Source organism: Ornithodoros turicata, chromosome 5 (genome assembly GCF_037126465.1).
Source record: "Ornithodoros turicata isolate Travis chromosome 5, ASM3712646v1, whole genome shotgun sequence".
NCBI classification, from domain to species: domain Eukaryota; kingdom Metazoa; phylum Arthropoda; class Arachnida; order Ixodida; family Argasidae; genus Ornithodoros; species Ornithodoros turicata.
Genome location: NC_088205.1, coordinates 19196368 through 19214796, shown reverse-complemented (window position 1 = coordinate 19214796; position 18429 = coordinate 19196368). Strand labels below are relative to the sequence as shown.

The 18429-nt window shown below is 45.9% G+C and overlaps 2 protein-coding genes across 3 annotated transcripts; both read right to left on the bottom strand.

Moving 5' to 3' along the window:
- Positions 1-1582: 1582 nt before the first annotated feature.
- LOC135394162 (basic salivary proline-rich protein 1-like) lies at positions 1583-11134 on the bottom strand. 2 transcript variants are annotated; one of them, XM_064624729.1, is made up of 6 exons: positions 11016-11134; positions 10838-10888; positions 10649-10756; positions 9946-9988; positions 5571-5964; positions 1583-2118 (listed from the first exon to the last, which is right to left on the bottom strand). In XM_064624729.1, exons 3-6 carry the CDS (start codon positions 10720-10722, stop codon positions 1631-1633), a joined length of 999 nt encoding a protein of 332 aa, XP_064480799.1. In that variant the 5' UTR covers positions 10723-10756; positions 10838-10888; positions 11016-11134; the 3' UTR covers positions 1583-1630. The 2 variants fall into 2 exon arrangements, with proteins under 2 accessions (XP_064480799.1, XP_064480798.1); XM_064624728.1 differs by lacking the exon at positions 1583-2118 and having other exon boundaries at positions 3969-5964; positions 11016-11125.
- A 3760-nt stretch (positions 11135-14894) lies between these two features.
- On the bottom strand, positions 14895-17900 carry LOC135395356 (uncharacterized). The gene is made up of 6 exons (XM_064626593.1): positions 17514-17900; positions 17202-17317; positions 16676-17115; positions 16172-16383; positions 15382-15549; positions 14895-15053 (listed from the first exon to the last, which is right to left on the bottom strand). The coding sequence occupies exons 1-5, from the start codon at positions 17839-17841 to the stop codon at positions 15386-15388; spliced, it is 1260 nt and encodes a 419-aa protein (XP_064482663.1). The 5' UTR covers positions 17842-17900; the 3' UTR covers positions 14895-15053; positions 15382-15385.
- Between the last annotated feature and the right edge of the window lie 529 nt (positions 17901-18429).

Genomic DNA, 18429 nt, shown 5'->3' with positions numbered 1-18429 from the left:
CGGATCATTAGCCGATCGAGTGGTATCATTCGCCTTCCTGATTTGTTGAAATTGGGAGACATGCTCTTTTAATTAACACTGATGTTAATGAACAATAAGATCTGCACGCCACTGAATGAGGAACATAAAAGCGGTTACATTGTATTTTGCGGATTGCCGACTGTTCTTTCTGTTCCTGTCACCCTCTCTCTCTTATTTTGTTGACTGCAGACATCGCGGCAAGATTAGGAAGCGATTCCCCAACAACAACAAATAAATCTTGACTGTGACACTACGTGATTCACTACTGGTGATTTCCCAAGGTCTTGCTACCTTCTGCGTATTTCTGGCAGATAGGTTGAGGAAATGGTGCCTGCGTTCTTTTATAAAGGCAAATACTATTACAGTTTAGTGAGCCAAATGGTACGGTATCTTCTGTATTCGTACCAATGAAATAAAACTCATATAAACGCTTTGAACTGAGCTCACTATCCTGATGTTCCAATTTCACACTCACTGTACGTGGGTGTCGTCGGATGTAGACAGGTGTAGCTTCCAACTCAACGTGCATGCTAGTATTTTCCTATTGTTGGTCAGCCCAACATTTCGCAGCTGTTGTCTCATACTTTCTATACTGTCCTGTATAGGGTAGGGTCCTGTGGCTACCACGGGGAAACATCCCATGTCATCATCACTTCTTCATTTATTGTTGTTGTTGTTCTACGTCGATGAACCGTATATTCAGCAGAAGCGGATTTGTAAGGGCAATGAAACAATAAAGGAGTGGGTGTACAGGTTTTATTGTCCATAAACATCGAGCATCGACATAGAAAAGATGCAGGGGCCAACTGTAAAAACGGTGTCTGACCAACAGTAAAAAAATACTAGCATCCAGCGAGCGCTATAGCGCTAGCGAACTTGTGCGGCGAATGATATTGCTTTGGAGTTGGACGGACTAAAAATAATACGGAATAATAACATTGCTTTTACGAGTATGTTACTGATTGAATGGCATGTCGATTTCATTCTCCATTAGCACACGAAAAATAAAAAATAAAAATTTGTCTCCCAATTTCAACAAATCGCGAGAGCGAATGGAACACTCGGTCGGCTGTGATGTTTCATCAGCTATCTGCAACTACGTCCCTGTATTTTTGGCCGCGCAGGCGCCGTCGGGGCCATTTTTTCCGCTCGCACAAGCAGGGACCATCTCTTCCGGGACCATTTTTTCCTATACACCCTGCCCGAACTCACGATCAAGACTCTCGTGTTCCACACACTGAGCAGCTGAGCAAGAGGTACAGCAGCGGCCCTCCAAAGTGGATAGAAACTCCACTCTATACAAGCATCAGGCTAAAACACCACTCTGACGATCCTATGCAGAGCTTAAAGAACTTAAACTTAGCACTACAGACTTAATACTATACACATCACCCACTCAGTAATGTAATGCCATATCTGGACCCTTAACGTATTTGAAATAATTAAGGAGAGCGGTAGCAGTTTCCCCTCTAGGGCGGTGCAGGACCTACGCCTATCACTTCCCGCTCTTCTCTACAGCTTTCTTTCTATATGCCCTCAAGAGTACTCCCCAGCTTGAATCTCCTCTCTCTTTCAATATTTCCAAATAGTTTATTGACGTTAAAGGTTTCTATTTTGTACTGATCGGCGAACCTGCTGTGACAGACACGTAGGTGTTCGGGTTCACCCAACCTTTAGCTAGGCCTTGTTGTGGTTGACCAGACGGTACTCCACTTGGTCCATATGGTAGGTACGACGGGTACGGCGAGTATGATGATGGGTATGGACGGGTATAAGGACGTGACGTTGCATCTTCGTATGGCCAATACGGAGGGAGACCTCCAGCAGCGGAGGGGCGTCTACGGATGTCATACGTGTTCGGTGTCTGTTGATGATGCAGGTACGGCCAATACGGTGGGAGATGACCGCCAAAAGTAGCTGGAGGTCCGGCTTGGAATGGCTGACCTACCATTGGAGAGCTTCCATACAATGGCGAACCTTGTGGAGTTGGAAACCCTGGCACGGTGCCGTATGGTAAAACCGGCAATACGGGTGCCAGTCCCCCAGCAAAGGTCGTTGGTGGTCCAGCATAATACGGTGTGCGCACCCAATCTGTCCCTAAATGTAGGAGACCGTGTGTGAAATATAGATTGTGCTTTAGGAATAAACACGATTCCTCTTTACTCTACAAGTTTAGCTCAACGACAAGAAAAAGGAAAACATGAAAACGATGACCATCGGCACGTTTTGCGAAAAAACGCGCATCGGATTGGTTCGCAACAAATTCAGCTATCGCAGTGCCACTTGCAAAACTGCCATCACCATCCAATGTGTGTGTGTGTGTGTGTGCACTTGTGCAGACTTCTGCTCAGCCTGCTGGCCGACACCAGCCCCATCTCATCATCGTCTCTTTATGTGTGTGCGTGGTGCATTTCACAGAGGGAAACGAAAGTGAAATCCCCCTCCCCGTGTAAAGTTTTCGCAGGGGACCATTTCGCAGCCAATTATTTTCCCATCTGTTTCCTGAATAAGTAACTATAGCGTTTGTTTTGTTTTGATCTACTATTTCTTTGTAACAATGACATCGTTTTATATTGTTTCTCTTTCTCTCTCTCCGTATTAGTAGTGTTAGTGTTCCACCCATGTAATGACCCTCGTGGACCTTTGAGTTTTCAAATAAAAAACAAATAAAGTCCCCAAAGAACCCTTGCCGAAATATTTTTTCTGTCTACGCCACTGCTCGAGCAGTAAAATATAATGAATTGTACATTGCTTTGCATTGCATTGAACTGCGGAGCTGTTTGTTTGCTCCAAATTTCATGGTGGCGGTGGTGAAAGGGCTCGCCGTTGTCGGCCTTAACGTCACGACTGACGCTCTGGGGAATGTGCGTCCTGGGCCGACTTCTAAGGGAACTGTGCCGACATATGTCTGAAAGCGTCTGAGGAAATCAAAGGAAAATCCCAGACAGCACAGCGATTCGAACGCGGGTACCTCCCAGGCTCAACGCGACATGGCCAGCACGCTAACCACTAATCCACGAGAGCTGGTAACTCCAAATTTCAAAAGCCCCAGTCTGGGCACAAACAAAAGAATGACACCAACACAAGACTCAAACCAAAATAAAAATTTCAACAATAAAATTCAAAGGCAGTTTCAAACCTTTTGCTGGTAGCGTCCTTCTCATTGTGCCCAAACTGAGGCTTTTGGGCTAACTATGGAATTTGTCCACCACCTGGCCTGCATCTATACGCCGCACTGTCTGTTTGTCTGCCGATACAGCAGCGTGCTGTTCTGTGGTGAGGTCATGCGTGCTTCTGCCTGCCTCGTAGGAAACAGTGCGGGAATTTGCCTAGCAGCATTTGAGGAAATCCCAGATACCACACCAATTCATCACCGGAATTCGCACCTATATAGTCCCAGGATGTCATTATCGTTTCTTGTCTTTTTCTTTTTTTCAACACTTAGCGGGGCACAAATGGCTACCACACAAAGTGCACCTCACATCTCAATTTGTGTCGTTGTCTGCTCTCTATCATTAACATCATCCTAATCATGTCAACCTGCGCGCTGAACAAAAAAAGAAAAAAAGCGTTCTGTTTTATCGCCGCTGCACCAAGCAACCTGCGGCTCGTACCCCACACACAGTTTGGAGAACTCTGCCTTAAATACTCGAAAGTCGAAAGAGAGACGGCGCCTGTCCCGAGGGGAGTCAGGAAGGGAAAAACGGGAAATGCTGGTAAAGGCGCTAATTCATAAGGTACAGAACACGCACGGCGGTCATGCAAATGGCGTGATGACAACGCAAGAAGTTTGTGTTTGTCAATGCCTCCTGTTGCAAAAAAAAAGATATATATATATATATTGCGTAAAAGTTTTTAAGAGGGACTCGCTCCCTTCCCCCCTCTCGCCCTCATAGCGCCGTCCCTGTTTTCATACGCTAATTGCAAGCATTTCTTTTTAAAGTCAGTGATTTTTTTATTGAGTTTTATTTCCACATATTATTCAGAAAAATATTCCGGTGAAAACCCAGAATGATGGGGAGAGGAGGAAAGGGACCCGGCGGGTGAGCGGTTCCTTTCATAGAGGTCTGCGACGTTAAATGGTCTCTCGGGCCTGAAATGGGTGCCATGTCCACTCAAAGATGGACGGTGGGCATGATGATACCCCTTGTCTGACGGTGGATATGGTGGCGCACTGCTGGGGTAAGACTCAGTTGGGTGATCTAGCTGAGTCGGAGTCCGTTGTGTATATCTATTGCGTAGCGGATAGTAACCCGTCAGTGGCGGTACGCGCGGTACGTTTCTGTCAGGGAAGGACGGCAGAGGTTCTTCGGGGTAAGAAGCCTCGAGAGGTATACGTGGAACATAGTTTCCAGGAGCTCGCGGATGTGGTGAGGGATAGCCGGCAGTGTGCTCGTCAGGGTGAGGAAAAGGACTGCGGTAGTGAAGGCTGAATGGCACATGCGGATGATATGTACCGTGTCTTGTAAGGTTATTCAGCGCTGACATCCGTTGTGTTTTCTCGTAAGGACTAGCGAATGAATACCGAGATGGTGGATGTTTGACGGGCTCAGATGGTCCTGCCCTTTTGAAAAGAGGCGCCCCAGCCGGCACGTGCACTATATAATGCCCCGTGGCGGGATTATATTCCACGCTCTGTGCACTATGTCCGTAACCCTGGTGATAAGGGTATTGAGTGGGTGGTCCGAATGGTGTTAACTGACCTGGGTAGGGCTGGAAGCCTGCGGGAAAAGGGTATTGAGTGGGTTGCACAAAAGGCTGGTTCTCACCAGGGGGCCGTTGATACAACGCGGGATCGTACTGTGGGGACTGTGGATACCATGGAGCATTGTATGGTGGAGTCGGTTGATACAATGACGGTTGCGGCATGGATTGATCATTTCCTGTGGGATTAACCGGTAGAACCGGAAGTGATGTCGTGGGATAATTCGACGGGTCGAATCCTGCCGGAAAAGGTGACGCAGGCTGACCAGGTACTGTGGGATAATATGGCTGAGGTTGTAGAAATCCACCGGGATAATATGGCGGGAACGGCATCTGTGTTGGGGGAAACAATGTCGGAGACGGTAAAAAACCTGTGTTGTAATAAGGGGGAGATTGTGCATACCCTGCGGTATAATACGGCGAATTTGGTGCATATGCTGGGGTATAATACTGCGGATTTGGTGCTTGTCCCGGTGTAGGTGGTTGCTGTGGACACGAATTGGGATTGGGCTGAGGTAATGCGTTTTCGGTAACCGTTTGGGCTTGTGTAACACCGCTGTACACGGGTCCTTTGTGAGATTCAGGCACGGTATATGAGTGACGCCTGCTGCTGAACAGAGGACCTCTCGAGTAATGTGGGTAGGACAGCGTAGGTGGTGGATAAGGTACATGTCCTTGAGGAAAATATGGGTAGGACGGCGTACGTGACGGGTAAGTACCAGGATACTGTGGGCGTCCTTGAGGAAAATATGGGTAGGGCGGCGTACGTGACGGGTAAGTACCAGGATACTGTGGGCGTCCTTGAGGAATATGTGGGTAGGACGGTGTATGTGACGGGTAATTACCAGGGTACTGCGGGCGTCCTTGAGGATAATATGGCCCACGGGGATATTGAGGCGCTGGAGGGTATTGCGGAGGAAGCGACTGTACTGGAGGAGGATAAGGTCTACCAGGATGGGGCGGAGTTCCTCCAGGATATGGGTATGCAGGAGGCGTGGGTGCAGGAGGAGGCTGTTGTTGGTCCGATCCTGCGGGATCTTGCGGTGGGTACTGGGCTGATTGAAGTTTCGGCGGCAATGTTGGGCGCTCTGTTTTCGCAGATAAGTGTGGACGGCGTGTCGGCCTCCCACGCCTTTTCCTAGTGCCCTCCTTGCGGTCGTCGGCGCTGTAGCCCGGATACGTGGGAAGGTTTGCCCGACGCCTCGCTGCAAGGCCCAGTGGAAGCCTTTCCGAGTCAACCTAAAACATGTATGCGTACATATAAGGACGTTGTTCCTGCAGGGCGTTATCAACTACGTTCCCATCGCTGGCAATACGGAAGCCGGGTAATTTGCTATTGGGTCTGACGACATCCGTACCACTTCGTGCTGCCTGTAAGAAGTTGGAGCTCAAAGAGACGAATGGCCCCGACCCCCCGCCATAGAGACACCACGTGACCACAGTCACGCGACACTCACCGCCGAGTGTGTGGGTCTTCGGCGAGCTGGTGGCCGCCACATTAGAATAGAAATTTCTCTGGCACTATGTCGGTTTGAAATAGGAAGTCTTGTAGTAGTGTTATTTGGGGCCAAACAGTCCTGAAACACGGATTGGTCATTATTCCTCCTGGAGGCGCCACGTCTTTTAAGTTCCCTGAGATTTCGTAGAGCGCGCGCCAAATCTCCAAATTTCGAAATTAAATGGAATGCGGCGGTGAAAGCATGTCGCCCATATTATACACGGTTGCGACACAGAGCGGAAAACCGGAATACTTGTCCCAGCCGGAAGCGGTATTTGTTACTAATTTTATAGGTAAGTGTAACTGAGGAAGACTTAGTATTCCGAACATATTTACATCAGCCGCTTCTTTAAATTATTGGAGTAGCAGCGACTACCATCTTGATGACTTTTCCACCGCTATCATTATACTTGAACTTATTGTATAATCCTCGTCAGCGCTACCATATAGGCTTCCAGGTAAGAGCTCGTTTGACTGATGTTCCACGCGCTCGGGGCCATTGGAACTCTCGCCGCGTACTTTTGTGACTTACGTGTGCCCAGTTGCTTTCGCCGAATCTCTAAAGCGACGTCATTCACTGAGGGAACTGAAGGAGTTGTGACACTGATAATGTGGCTTGCGGTTCATTACATCATGCATGCCAGTCCTGAGTAAAAATTTTGGGGCTACTACGGCTAGGTTTTTCGTTGAATACCTGTCGAATGGGACACTGAAATGACAGCCACCGGTTCACAAGTCTGCATTTATTTCACACATACAGGATGTCTTTTTCCTTATACAGATTTTGCATTAAAAAACTATAAGGACTACAGTCACGCTGTTTCCACTTCTATCATCTCTGGGCCGGCGGACGTTCTTGGCCATCTGTTGCTCAACCGCCGAATGACTAATTACCTAAAAATCGTTAATTAACTTTTTAATTATAACAGCTACGAAGTTGTTCCAATGAGAACATCTATTCTTTTCGGTCACTTGATATCGAAGCCGTTATCAGAACAAAAATCCGTTCGGTAGATCGTACGCAAAAAGATTCGTGAAGGAACACCGTTTTTTTTTTTTCGTTATTTTGTTCATTGCGCATCTTCGGAGACGCGTCTCTCCTTTGCCCCCAATGTGAGAGGGTGAAGGAGCACAGTGCCGCCACATGCGTCGGAGATTAACTTCAATTTTCCGAAACAAAACAAAAACATACGTATCGGGCGACGCTATCGAACTTTCTTATTTTGTGTTGCATTTCCTGTTTTCTTTTAATCTTTTTCCAGGACCAAGAGGCGACAATCTGCTCTTTCACCCTCTCACATTGGGTGTGAAGGAAAGACCGGTCTCCGAAGATGCGCAATGAACATAATAAAGAAGAAAAAAAAGATGTTCCTTCACGAATTTTTTGGGGACGATCTACCGAACGGATTTTTGTTCTAAAAACAGGGCTATGATATCAGGTGACCGAAAGGAGCAGATGTTTTATTTATTTATTTATTTATTTGCACTACCCTACTGCTCCACCTAAGTGGCATTGTGTAGGGGAGAGGAGACAACTTAACAACACAATCACAAAAAGTTCAATTACTCTAACACGTACATGCATAACTTTTCACCAAAAGTGGCACTTGGGGAAGAAACAAGATCTCGTGGAAGTCTATTCCATTCCTCAACTGTTTTAGGAAAAAAAGAATTTCTAAAAATGGACATATGAAAACGATAGGGTTCAACCTTATACTCATGGTCTACACGTTCTGAAATGTAACTCGGTGGGAAAAGATAATGTCCTCGAGGAATGCCTGTATGTCCGTGATATATGTGATAAAAAAGTTTTAATCGAGATTGCCTCCTACGGCATTCTAGTGAAGGCCATCCCAGCATGGATCTCAGATATGCTGATCTAACCTGAGGAGAGTAATTATTACAAACAAATCTAGCCGCTTGGTTTTGTAGTTTTTCTAGTTTTTTCCGAAGATTTATTTCAGTGGGATCCCACACCGCGCTACAATATTCTAAGGACGGTCGAACATATGAGTTGTAAACAGTTTCTTTAATATCTCTAGGAGCCCTTTTGAAATTCCTCTTAACAAAACCCAATGTTTTACAGACCCTGCTTGCAATTCTGTTTATATGTTTGTCCCATTTTAAGTCCTTACTTAAAGTAACGCCCAGGTATTTATAATCGTCTACGGTATCAAGAGTCGTGTTATTTAATTGGTAAGAGAGTCTGTAATTGTTGGAGGAAAAAGCAACACATTTACATTTAGACGTGTTTAAGGTCATACCCCAATTTTTGCACCATAGTTCGATTTTGGTCAGGTCATTCTGAAGTACCCTACAATCGTCCTCAGATTCTATAATTCTATAAATTACGTCATCTGCAAATAACCGAATACATGAATCAACAGTATTAACTAAATCATTAATATAGATTAAAAACAATAGCGGCCCTAAAACTGAACCCTGTGGAACACCCGATGTGACGGAAGTTGTAGATGACACGGCCCCGTTTAATAGAACGCGCTGTTCTCTATTGATCAAATAATTCCCGAGCCAGGAGAGTAGAAGAGGATCCAAATTCAAAAACGTTAATTTGTGGTATAAAAGAGTATGATCAACAGTGTCGAATGCCTTACGGAAATCCAAAAAGACACAATCCGTTCGAACATGCATATCGAAGTTTGAGGCGAGGTCATGATAGAAGGATATCAGTTGTGTGGTGCACGAATAATTTTTACGAAATCCATGCTGGGCCGGAGAAAAGAAATCGTTGTCCGTTAAGTGTCTGATAATACTGGAATATTAATATACTATGATAATACTGGAATATGTTCTCATTGGGACAACTTCGTAGCTTTTATAATTAAAAAGTTAATTGACGATGTTTAAGTAATTAGTCATTCGATGGTTGAGAAACAGATGGCCAAGAACGTCCGTCGGCCTAGGCATGATAGAAGTAGAAACAGGATGTCTATAGCCCTTATAGCCTTTTTTTAAATGAAAAATCTGTATCCAAGAAAAAGAGACAGTGTATATCACGATGATCTCTTAGAAGCCAATGTTAGAATCAACACTCACATACAACGGTACGCGTAACGGCTAACACATCACAGTTACAATCAGATATGTGAATCGACTGCACTACACTCACTTGACTCTTAAACCCTTGCCCGTGTAGCACACTGGACGATGGTAAGGCATGCTACTCACATCCAAAGGCCTCTCAAATGTCAAATCTGTTCGAGTATATGTTCGATTGGGCGCCACACCCCTTCGCCCCGTAATCTCTGATTGACAGTTTGAGTGGCGAAAGTGACAGTTTTCGTCAGCTCAGCTTTTCAGGATGCCCCCTGCCTCAGTTCCGATTCTAATATTGACGTAAAAAAAAAAAAAAGATCGAACACACGTACGCGTCAAGTCCTGACGTCAGATGAGTGAAAGCTACAGCCATTTCCATTGGTAGTCGTACGCACGTGACCTCTCCCGGGCTACCTCACCGGCGGAGACGCCTGCGGGACGTCAGAGCCAGATGCGATTCGTCTTGCCGATTTCCTACGCGTCTCTTTGCTGTGAAACTTGGAATGCAAGTTCACATCGATGCACATAAGCGTTTTACATTTATTTGGCATAGCTTTGGACGACGTGTCGCAACCCAGTTAAATCGGCGGATTAACCAGTCTCCAGAGCGGAGATCTGCAGGGTCTCTGCTTATATGAAGTGAAGAAGCTGAATAAAATGCATACCGTTCCAGTCCGTCTGGCGACGCCCCAACTCGAATCGCTTTGTCTGTGAAAAGAAGTGGCGAAATTAAGAGAAGTGTCCAACTTATTTTCGAATGGCAGTGCACACAATGAAACTGCCCTCCGGTGCTAAAGATTTCTTCATTTCCGTCTTCTTCTGCTTTTTTCTTTTCTTTCTTTCTTTTTTTTGTTTGTTTCGTGTTAGCCTCGCGAAGCGACCGGGGCGACAAGCGGTGTACAGACGTGTACCAGCAGGAAAGAGTATAGGTGTTGGCGTTCATCTTCGGGCGACAGCAGTGCTAACTGTGCGGAAAATCCCAGATAAAACCTGAGACGGCACCTGAGACCGTAGCAGGACTACCTCGAGGTCTCCAGCATGCCATCACCAACGAGCGGAGATGAACGCCCCTCGTTTTATGGGTGGCAAGCAAAATAAAATACTGTGATAACCAGCAGGTATCAGAGAGTTTTAGTACATCGTACGCAAAGGCGATAGCGTACGTAACAGACAGCGTTGGTGGTTCTGCGTACTGCGCGAAGCTCTCTTTCAGTTATGGGCGTGCGCAGAACCATCAACGCTATCCCTTACGCACGCAAGGGCGATAGCGTACGATGTACTAAAACTCTCTATCAAGTGTACAAGCATACTCAAAAGCCTATACTGAATAACCTCCCCGATGACGTGCAGCGACAAATCTGCGTTTACCTGGTATTGGATGCGTAATTTGCGGAGGCAAGGCCCGCCACGAAGACGGCAATTAATATCACCGGGCCCGTCATGCCGTCTGGTAAGGTATGACGTGGCAAGTGCACCCTGCGTTCAAGAGGAGTTTCGAAGTTCAGAGATTCTGCGAACTTGTTTTCTGCGACCCGTATCGTATATCATGATATTAACCTCGTGGCTGTTGCTATCGTGCGAGTTCCTTCCGTTTAAGAAAGACTGGTCCTGGATGGTACGAGAGGACGGTGAGGGGAAATTCAGAAGCAAGCATATGATTAGCAAAGTCAAAATACAGAAATCGTCATGTGACACAAAAGAGAGTACGGATTAAACTAAACTAAAGAGGGCTTACATAGTCCCGACTAGGTGTTCTGGAAGGTAATGCCGTCGCCACGTTAGATCGAACTCTAGTGTGAGTACTGCGCGAATGTCTGTTCGTGAGCAGGCCAAGAGAAAAGGAGAATAATATTCGCTTCTTTTCTGGCCGATAGAGGACCGCTCATTGGATAGGCCAGGTCACATGACTATCGGCTAGCAGACGTAGGGAACAAAACAGATAAAATTCGACGTTTACAGGAGAAACGCACGTTTTCTTTTCTTACTTTTTTTAACGCACCGAACTTACACAAACGTAAAAGCAAAGAGGTTTCCGAAAACGAAGCCACCAATTAGGCGACGTTATAACTTTTACGCATCCATTTGCACCTGAAGTGAAGACTGTTCTGTTGTAGGAATGCGTCAAACTAAGCAGTAAAGGGTAGGTGAATGTGTGAGAAAAAGGAAAAGTTGATCACGACAGATGGGTGTTTGCTACTGCTACATAAAATCACACTTATTATATTACAACTACTAAATGCATCCCTTTCAAGTACGTTGATAATAACAACCAATGAATATGTTGCCAAAGTAGAAAATCAGTGCATTCGAGATGAAGACTTCGGTGTCTACGCCAGTGGTTTCCCCAGAAATTCACTGCTAGGGGGGTGCCGAGCATGTACATTGTACATTACATTAGAATACAGATTCATTATGAACGGCATTTCAACATTAAGATGCATAATCAAAACGCAAATGGTTCTTGATGATCCACATTGAGTTTGCGTGCCCGCACGCATTTTTGCTCGTATATGCGAGCAATATATGCATTGAACAGTCACTTTCACGTGATTTTGGACAAATGCATGGTACGATCATCTGCATGACTGTGGTCCTACAGCCCAAGTTTGACAGGACAGGATGTAATTCGCTGCGCCGGACTCTCTACCAGAACGTGTTGGTGGCTGAGCTGGGAGGGGTCACCTGAGACATTTCAGGGGGGGGGGGGGTTGCAAAAATGCAGGGGGGGGTGTAGCGAAATCCCTGGTCTACGCACTCCACAATCAAAGCTGGCTTTCTGTAGATAGCAAATAACTTTCACTTACTATAAATTAACATTTATCTCTTTCGCTTTCGTTGAAGATTGTTCCGTCGCAGAGGAATCTGGAAATCCAGAAGGAAGGATACTACAAAATAGCCAGTAGAACGTCAACTAGCTCATTGGGGTTGCTCCAGGGATTCCCCCTCTTCCCCCTGGATTTTTGTACCCCCTTGAAATTTCAGAGACTGTCCAATACAGCTCAATACAATATACCAATATGTATACCCATAAACGATGTATCGATAAATACCCCCACTCTCGTGCTGGGTGACTTCAATGTTCATCATACCGCATGGGAAGCCAAATAAGACGGATGACAGAGGAAGAATGTTGTTGGATATAGATTCAATGGAGAATCGTCTCATGTGCCTGCTGAACAATCGGGCGCCAACTTATACGCGATCCGTCATGTCACTCGATGTATTGGATGTTTCGTGGTGCTCAGCACACATAACTCGACACCTGACGTGCGCTACGGATATCGACACCAGGGGTAGTGACCATTTTCCTCTGTATATTTCGCACGACTGAGTGCCCCTCTCACCAACTACTGGACCGATTTCTTTCACAAGCTGGAGACTATTTCGTGAAGACCTCAGAAAATCTGTGCACACCGGTATGCCACCAGAGGCGCTCTCACGAGCAATTTGTTGTTGTTGTATCCATAAATACAGGTTGTGTGCTATAAAAGGTCAGTCACAGTTTCGTTCGCGACGCGATAAGTACTTGACGGACAGACTTCCACTGCCACACAGTGAAGAATATTGTTCGTAGGTTTCCCTGGCGTAAATTCTTCACCGTGCGGCAGCGGATGTCTGTCCGTCAAGTAGTTATCGCGTCGCGAACGAAGATGTGACTGTCCTTTTATAGCACGCACCATAGTATACCCACCCATCCTGGGAAGCTGAGCATCTCCCAAAAGTCGGGCCGGCATCCACTCCCGGCATCCGGAACAAGTGGGAAATTTGCGCCCCCCCCCTCCCCCGCATTCACTGACCATTGGGTAGCTCTAAAGTAACGCTAAGACTGAGAGGTGGTGGGCTCGAATCCTACCACCCATTGCGCTGTCTGAAGTTTTTGCTTGGGTTTTCTGGAAGTCTTTCCAGGCAGATGCAGGAACAGTAAAGGGCATGTCACACTGTAAAACAAAACACCGGACAACGACAAGACATCGACAAGACAGGCGCCGCGGACGCTGTCGGTGTTTCGCGTTTTGTCGGCGAGGATGTCACATTGGCGAGACAGCGCCACCAACATCACAACAAAACAAATGTTGTGTCAGTGTGACATAATTTCTCGACAAAAACATCAGCAAAACATGTTGCAAGACGTGTTTTTGCTGTTTTGGCGGCTGACCAAATTTCTACCGGCAAACATAATGCGAATTTGCGGATTTTTGGCAATTTGGGTGTGCGTTGTCACCGACATCGGCATCGAAACACGTTTTTTATGTGAATGCATGCATGGTTCCGCCATTTGTTGCTTGTTTGAAATGGAGTGGACACACGAAGTCGAACTGCAGCTCATCAAAGAAGTAGAGGAACGTCCCATAATATGGAATATTGGATTGCCGACGTATCACAGGCGTGATTTAAAGGACAAGGCATTCTGCAGCATTGCGGAAAAACTTTTATGCACAGGTAAGCACCACCTGAATTAGCATTTTCCCTCGGTAACGCATTGAAGCACATGATGTGAAATATTTGTTCTCGTGCGTGATGACAATATACATATTTGTACTTTCAAAATAGCGTGTATAATTGTATAAAGTTTGTGTCTCATACATTCGCTCGGCAAGATTTCATGGCCTCACAAAATGCACAAAAAGACGATGTAAATACGACGATCAGAGGACGACACGATATGCGCATGTATACCGTTTCATTCCGAAGAACTGCGAATTTTTGCAGTTGAAGTTTGTCTTCTAAAGTTCAATAATAAACCACAGCGAAATGTGTCTGTGTTTCAGGTCTTTTCCAAAAGCAAATAAATAACGCAGAGCCAACCAATTCGTGCCATTGTTTTTATTTTGCCTTTGGTCAAGAATTAGAGCAGTATGTCCTTTTTTTTCCAACAGCTGCTGTTGTCAAGGCCAAATGGACAAACCTAAGGTCCCAGTTTCAGCGAGAAGTGCGAAAGGTTGAAGGAAGCAAAAGATCTGGATGTGGCCCTGACGAAGTATATCGACCCAAGTGGGCGCACTTTGAAGCAATGATGTTCCTGAGTTCGAGCTGCAAGCAAGTTCAAAGTACATGCAATTTAAATCTTGGGCAAGCATCTGAAGATTCTGAGCATGGCGTAAGCAGTCTTTTTAGTATCCAGAGCAAACTATCTCCATGAGCAGCATGACAACTACATGATTGTGAGAATGGGTTACATCATAGCTACACACATGCAGCTGAACTCTACTAGTTAGCATGACTAACTCAGGATTGACGAAGTGTTATGATCCATTTTTTCCACGATGGCCAACATCGTTCCAAGTTTGTCTGAGTTGGCAGACCCATAGTGCCACTTTCCAAATGCCACAGTGATGCCAGAAGTCATCTGCCACTGCTCGTCTTGGCGCACTATCTCCAGCTGGTCGAGGTTTGTGGTGGACGGCATCTGACCAATTTCAATGTTAGTCATAGTTGGTGGAAAAAGTTGGTCCATGTGAACTCCACCTAAGGCAGTATAAAACTGTGTGTTGTGTGTGTCATAACTATAGGCCACAGATTTTTTTCTTTTACCTTGAATACTTAAAGAATCAATATGTTTTTGTTTAATCAGATCCCTCCTTTTTGCACTTTCAGAGTACAACGTAAGCGCAACTGTGCTAACAACATTCAATTTAATAGTTACAGGATTGTCGGAGTGAGACAGAAGTTTTTGACAGCAGCAGCAGCAGTAGCCCTGTAGCTGGTGGCACTATGGATAGCAGCCCTATAGGTGGTAGTCCAATTCTGGAAGACACCCCCACCCCCAGCAGGTCTGAAAAGAGAAAAGCAGACAAGCAACGCAGCGATGACAAGACGAAGCTATTGCGTGCTGTAACTGAGAGGCTTCACAAGTCGCAAAGTGATGAATGCGAAATATATGGTGCCATGATAGCAAACATGATCAGGGAGGTCCCTGCAGGTGTGCAAAGACACATTGCAATGATTGTTGCACAGCAGGCTATCGTAAAATACACATTGTCATTGCAAACTGGACAGGGAGACATAATTCAGTTTGAAGATTTCCACACAGAATGATTTTAACACATACGCAATACTGTGTGCAATAACTAAATGTGATCATAATAGTGCAATAAATTTACCAGTTCATATCATTTTGTGCTGCCAACTGACTTGCCCTTCATTGTTGAAGTACTGCTTGAAGGTATCCCGGATTGCCTTTGCATCTGTCGTGCAGTTCATGCCTCCGCCACTGCGAAAGTCATCAAGGGGATCTCCCTCGTTCCGCCACGATCCCTTGCGTAGTGTGCCTATAATTATGTTGTGAAATCAAGAACTGCTAACGTAGAGAAACACGATAGTTGGTAAGTCATACTTCAGGTTTTTTTTGCAGCAGAGAGACAAGAACGGAAGAAACAGACAGGACGGCTGTGTAGTCACAACTAACAGAGTTTTTGTATTCTTGAACCACTTAAATAGGTAATTTCCATGGCTTAGGTATATCACAAACACACAATCACTAGGAACATCAGGGCACGTGAAGACTAGTGTGAACGTGTAAACACTAGGTTGAGAGAACACGCCGCTGCCCAAAAATGTAACACCCCCTCTGGTCACCTGCCAGTTCACTGAAAAAACTGCGGATGTGAACCACTATTTCGAAAAACCACAATAGCAGGTACCTTTCTAAACCAAGCGGATAGGGAGATCCTTGAAGCCTACTTGATTATCACAAGGATTCCTAGTGTTCACGTGCCTTAATGTTCCTAGTGATCATTTGTTTGTGATATGACTAAGCCATGGAAATTACCTATATAAGTGGTTCAACAATTTAAAAAAAATATGTTAATTGTGAGCATAGGTCGGCGCAATCATGAGTGCGATCACTAAGCACTGGCAAGGCTGACGCGATCATGATCACGCCACAGTTACCTGCAACGACATCTTCCACGTCAAGACTTCCTGGCGGCGTGTAGCGTACTCTCGCAGTCGTCTTGCACCTCAAGAAATTGTGCAGAACCACAGTAGCCTTCACCATCGCACAACATTTTTCAGGGTCGTGCTTCAGTGGAGATTGATATATACGCCAGCGGTTCGCCAGTATCCCAAAGGCGTTCTCGGACACCCGTCGTGCACGGGAGAGCCTACGTAATCAGAGGTGTTTCCAAACAATTACATGTGGGCCTCCTTACTTGGGGGGGATAGGCACCAATTAATATCTTAGCCGTCCAACTATACTGCTGTTTCTTCAAATTGTAGTGCAGCTACATTGTGGAACTGTTAGTTAAGCTACCAGGTAACGTCGTAGCTCAACTACATTTTTGACTACTCTGTTGTCTCAAAAACGGTTAGAAACTGGGCCGTTCAGTATTTCATACTTTAAAAGTGATAAAAGAGAGTAGTTACTACTCATCACTTTCTTCTCCTATTGTGTACCTGTAGTTGAAAATCCTTTTTTCATCATTCAGGTCCTTTGCACCGTACGGCCTCATCAGGTAGGGTTTTAGGCCGAAACCTTCATCTCCAACAATGACGAAAGGTGTGCTACTCGTAGATGCAGGCAATGTCTTTGGGCCTGGTATACCTAGCTGTCCACTCTCAATGGCTGATCGCATTTTTGACTGGCCCCAAACACTGCTGTCGTTCATACGACCATTTCTACCTACGTCCACATACAAGAACCTCAAGTCGGCATCCACAAGGGCCATCAACACAATGCTGAAAGTGCTCTTGTAGTTCCGGTACAAGGCCCCAGTACGTGGAGGAGGAGCAATGACGACATGCTTGCCATCGAGAGCACCAATACAGTTTGGGTACTGCCAGAGCTCATAGAACTGACTGGCCACTTTGCACCACTCTTCCTGCCCTTGTGGCACCTGAAATGATGTAGAGAAGTCAGAACAGATGTGCAACTTCATACCATGGCATCATGCTTATATGCACTATACATCAGTGGATGTACCTTCAAGTATCTGTCACACAGCACTTCGAAGATTGCCTTGCATACCTCATGCACCATCAAAGATATAGTATTGTGGGCAACTCTGAATTGGAATTCCAGGGATTTGTGTGTTTCACCTGAAACAACAACAGCAAAAACAAATGGAGAAAATTTGAACGTCGCAATCAGTATTAACCCGTATTTTGCACAAAAATCAATTTCAGGAGTGTTTCGTAATTTCACGACGCATTTGTAGCAGCGCGCACATGTAAACTGTACTACTGTATTGTAGGACAAACAAGTAAAAGCAAATATTCAGCGTCATACACTCACCTGTTGCTAAGTGCCTGAGGGTGATCGCAAGACGCTCCCCTGCACAAATTGCCTGTCGGAAGTTAGTGTCCTGTTTTGATATGTGAGGACGGACCAGGGAGAGTAGCTCCTCGAACGTGTTGGTATCCATGCGGATCCAGCTCCGATACGATTCCGCGTCCTCGAGGGTCAACTCTCGCATTAGATTTTCATAGCACCCCTGTGCCTTTCGCCTTGAGAGCCACGGCTTAACCCAAACTCTTCTCTTGCGCGGCGGTTGTTTGTCGTCATCATCGAACGCAAAGTATAGCGCGAGAGCACTCATCATCTCCAGTTCCGGATCCCACATGTTGACTTCAGAAAGCAAGCAAACAGAAGAAACGGAAGGAAGGAGGCACGCGATGTCGATGTCGGTCGTGTGCGTCTTTTAGGAAAGTTTTTTGGTGTGACAGGAAACCGAAACAGAAACATAAGACAAGACGTCTACGAAAGACAATGTCGTCCAATGCTGTCGTTTGTCGGTGTTCTTGTAAAGAGCAGTGTGACATGGCGACGGACGCGACAAAAACACTTGTTTTTGTTGAGTGTCTTGTCTTTGTCGCGGCAGTGTGACGGCCCCATTAGGACGCATACTCATCCTTTCTCTCCCAGTCCTTCCTGGTGTCCTCTGTCCGTGCCTCTACGCCGCCCATGCAAATCCTCACGACACGCATTCTACAGGTACGAAAAAAGATAAAATAAAATTGGGGCGGACTCAGTCGCGGGACGTATAATCAGGGACAATTTAAGTCCTACAACTGGGACCGCCCACTGATCCGTGGAAGGCTCCTGCGATTGGCTACCAGCCTTTGCACGACGCCCCCGCTTCGCGATGTAGTGCCGGCTGTCTCTCTCTCTCCTGTCCCCACTTGGCCGCGCCGCACTACATTCGCGCGCG

Excerpts from the sequence above, each read along its gene's own strand:
- LOC135394162 (XM_064624728.1), bottom strand. The coding sequence starts at position 10,722 with ATGACGGGCCCGGTGATATTAATTGCCGTCTTCGTGGCGGGCCTTGCC. Across the intron at positions 9,989-10,648 it reads AATTACGCATCCAATACCAG|ACAAAGCGATTCGAGTTGGG; the intron begins GTAAACGCAGAT and ends TTCTTTTCACAG. Across the intron at positions 5,965-9,945 it reads TCGCCAGACGGACTGGAACG|GTTGACTCGGAAAGGCTTCC; the intron begins GTATGCATTTTA and ends TACATGTTTTAG.
- LOC135395356 (XM_064626593.1), bottom strand. The coding sequence starts at position 17,841 with ATGTGGGATCCGGAACTGGAGATGATGAGTGCTCTCGCGCTATACTTT. Across the intron at positions 17,318-17,513 it reads CCTCAGGCACTTAGCAACAG|GTGAAACACACAAATCCCTG; the intron begins GTGAGTGTATGA and ends TTGTTGTTTCAG. Across the intron at positions 15,550-16,171 it reads CGTGGAAGATGTCGTTGCAG|GCACACTACGCAAGGGATCG; the intron begins GTAACTGTGGCG and ends ACATAATTATAG.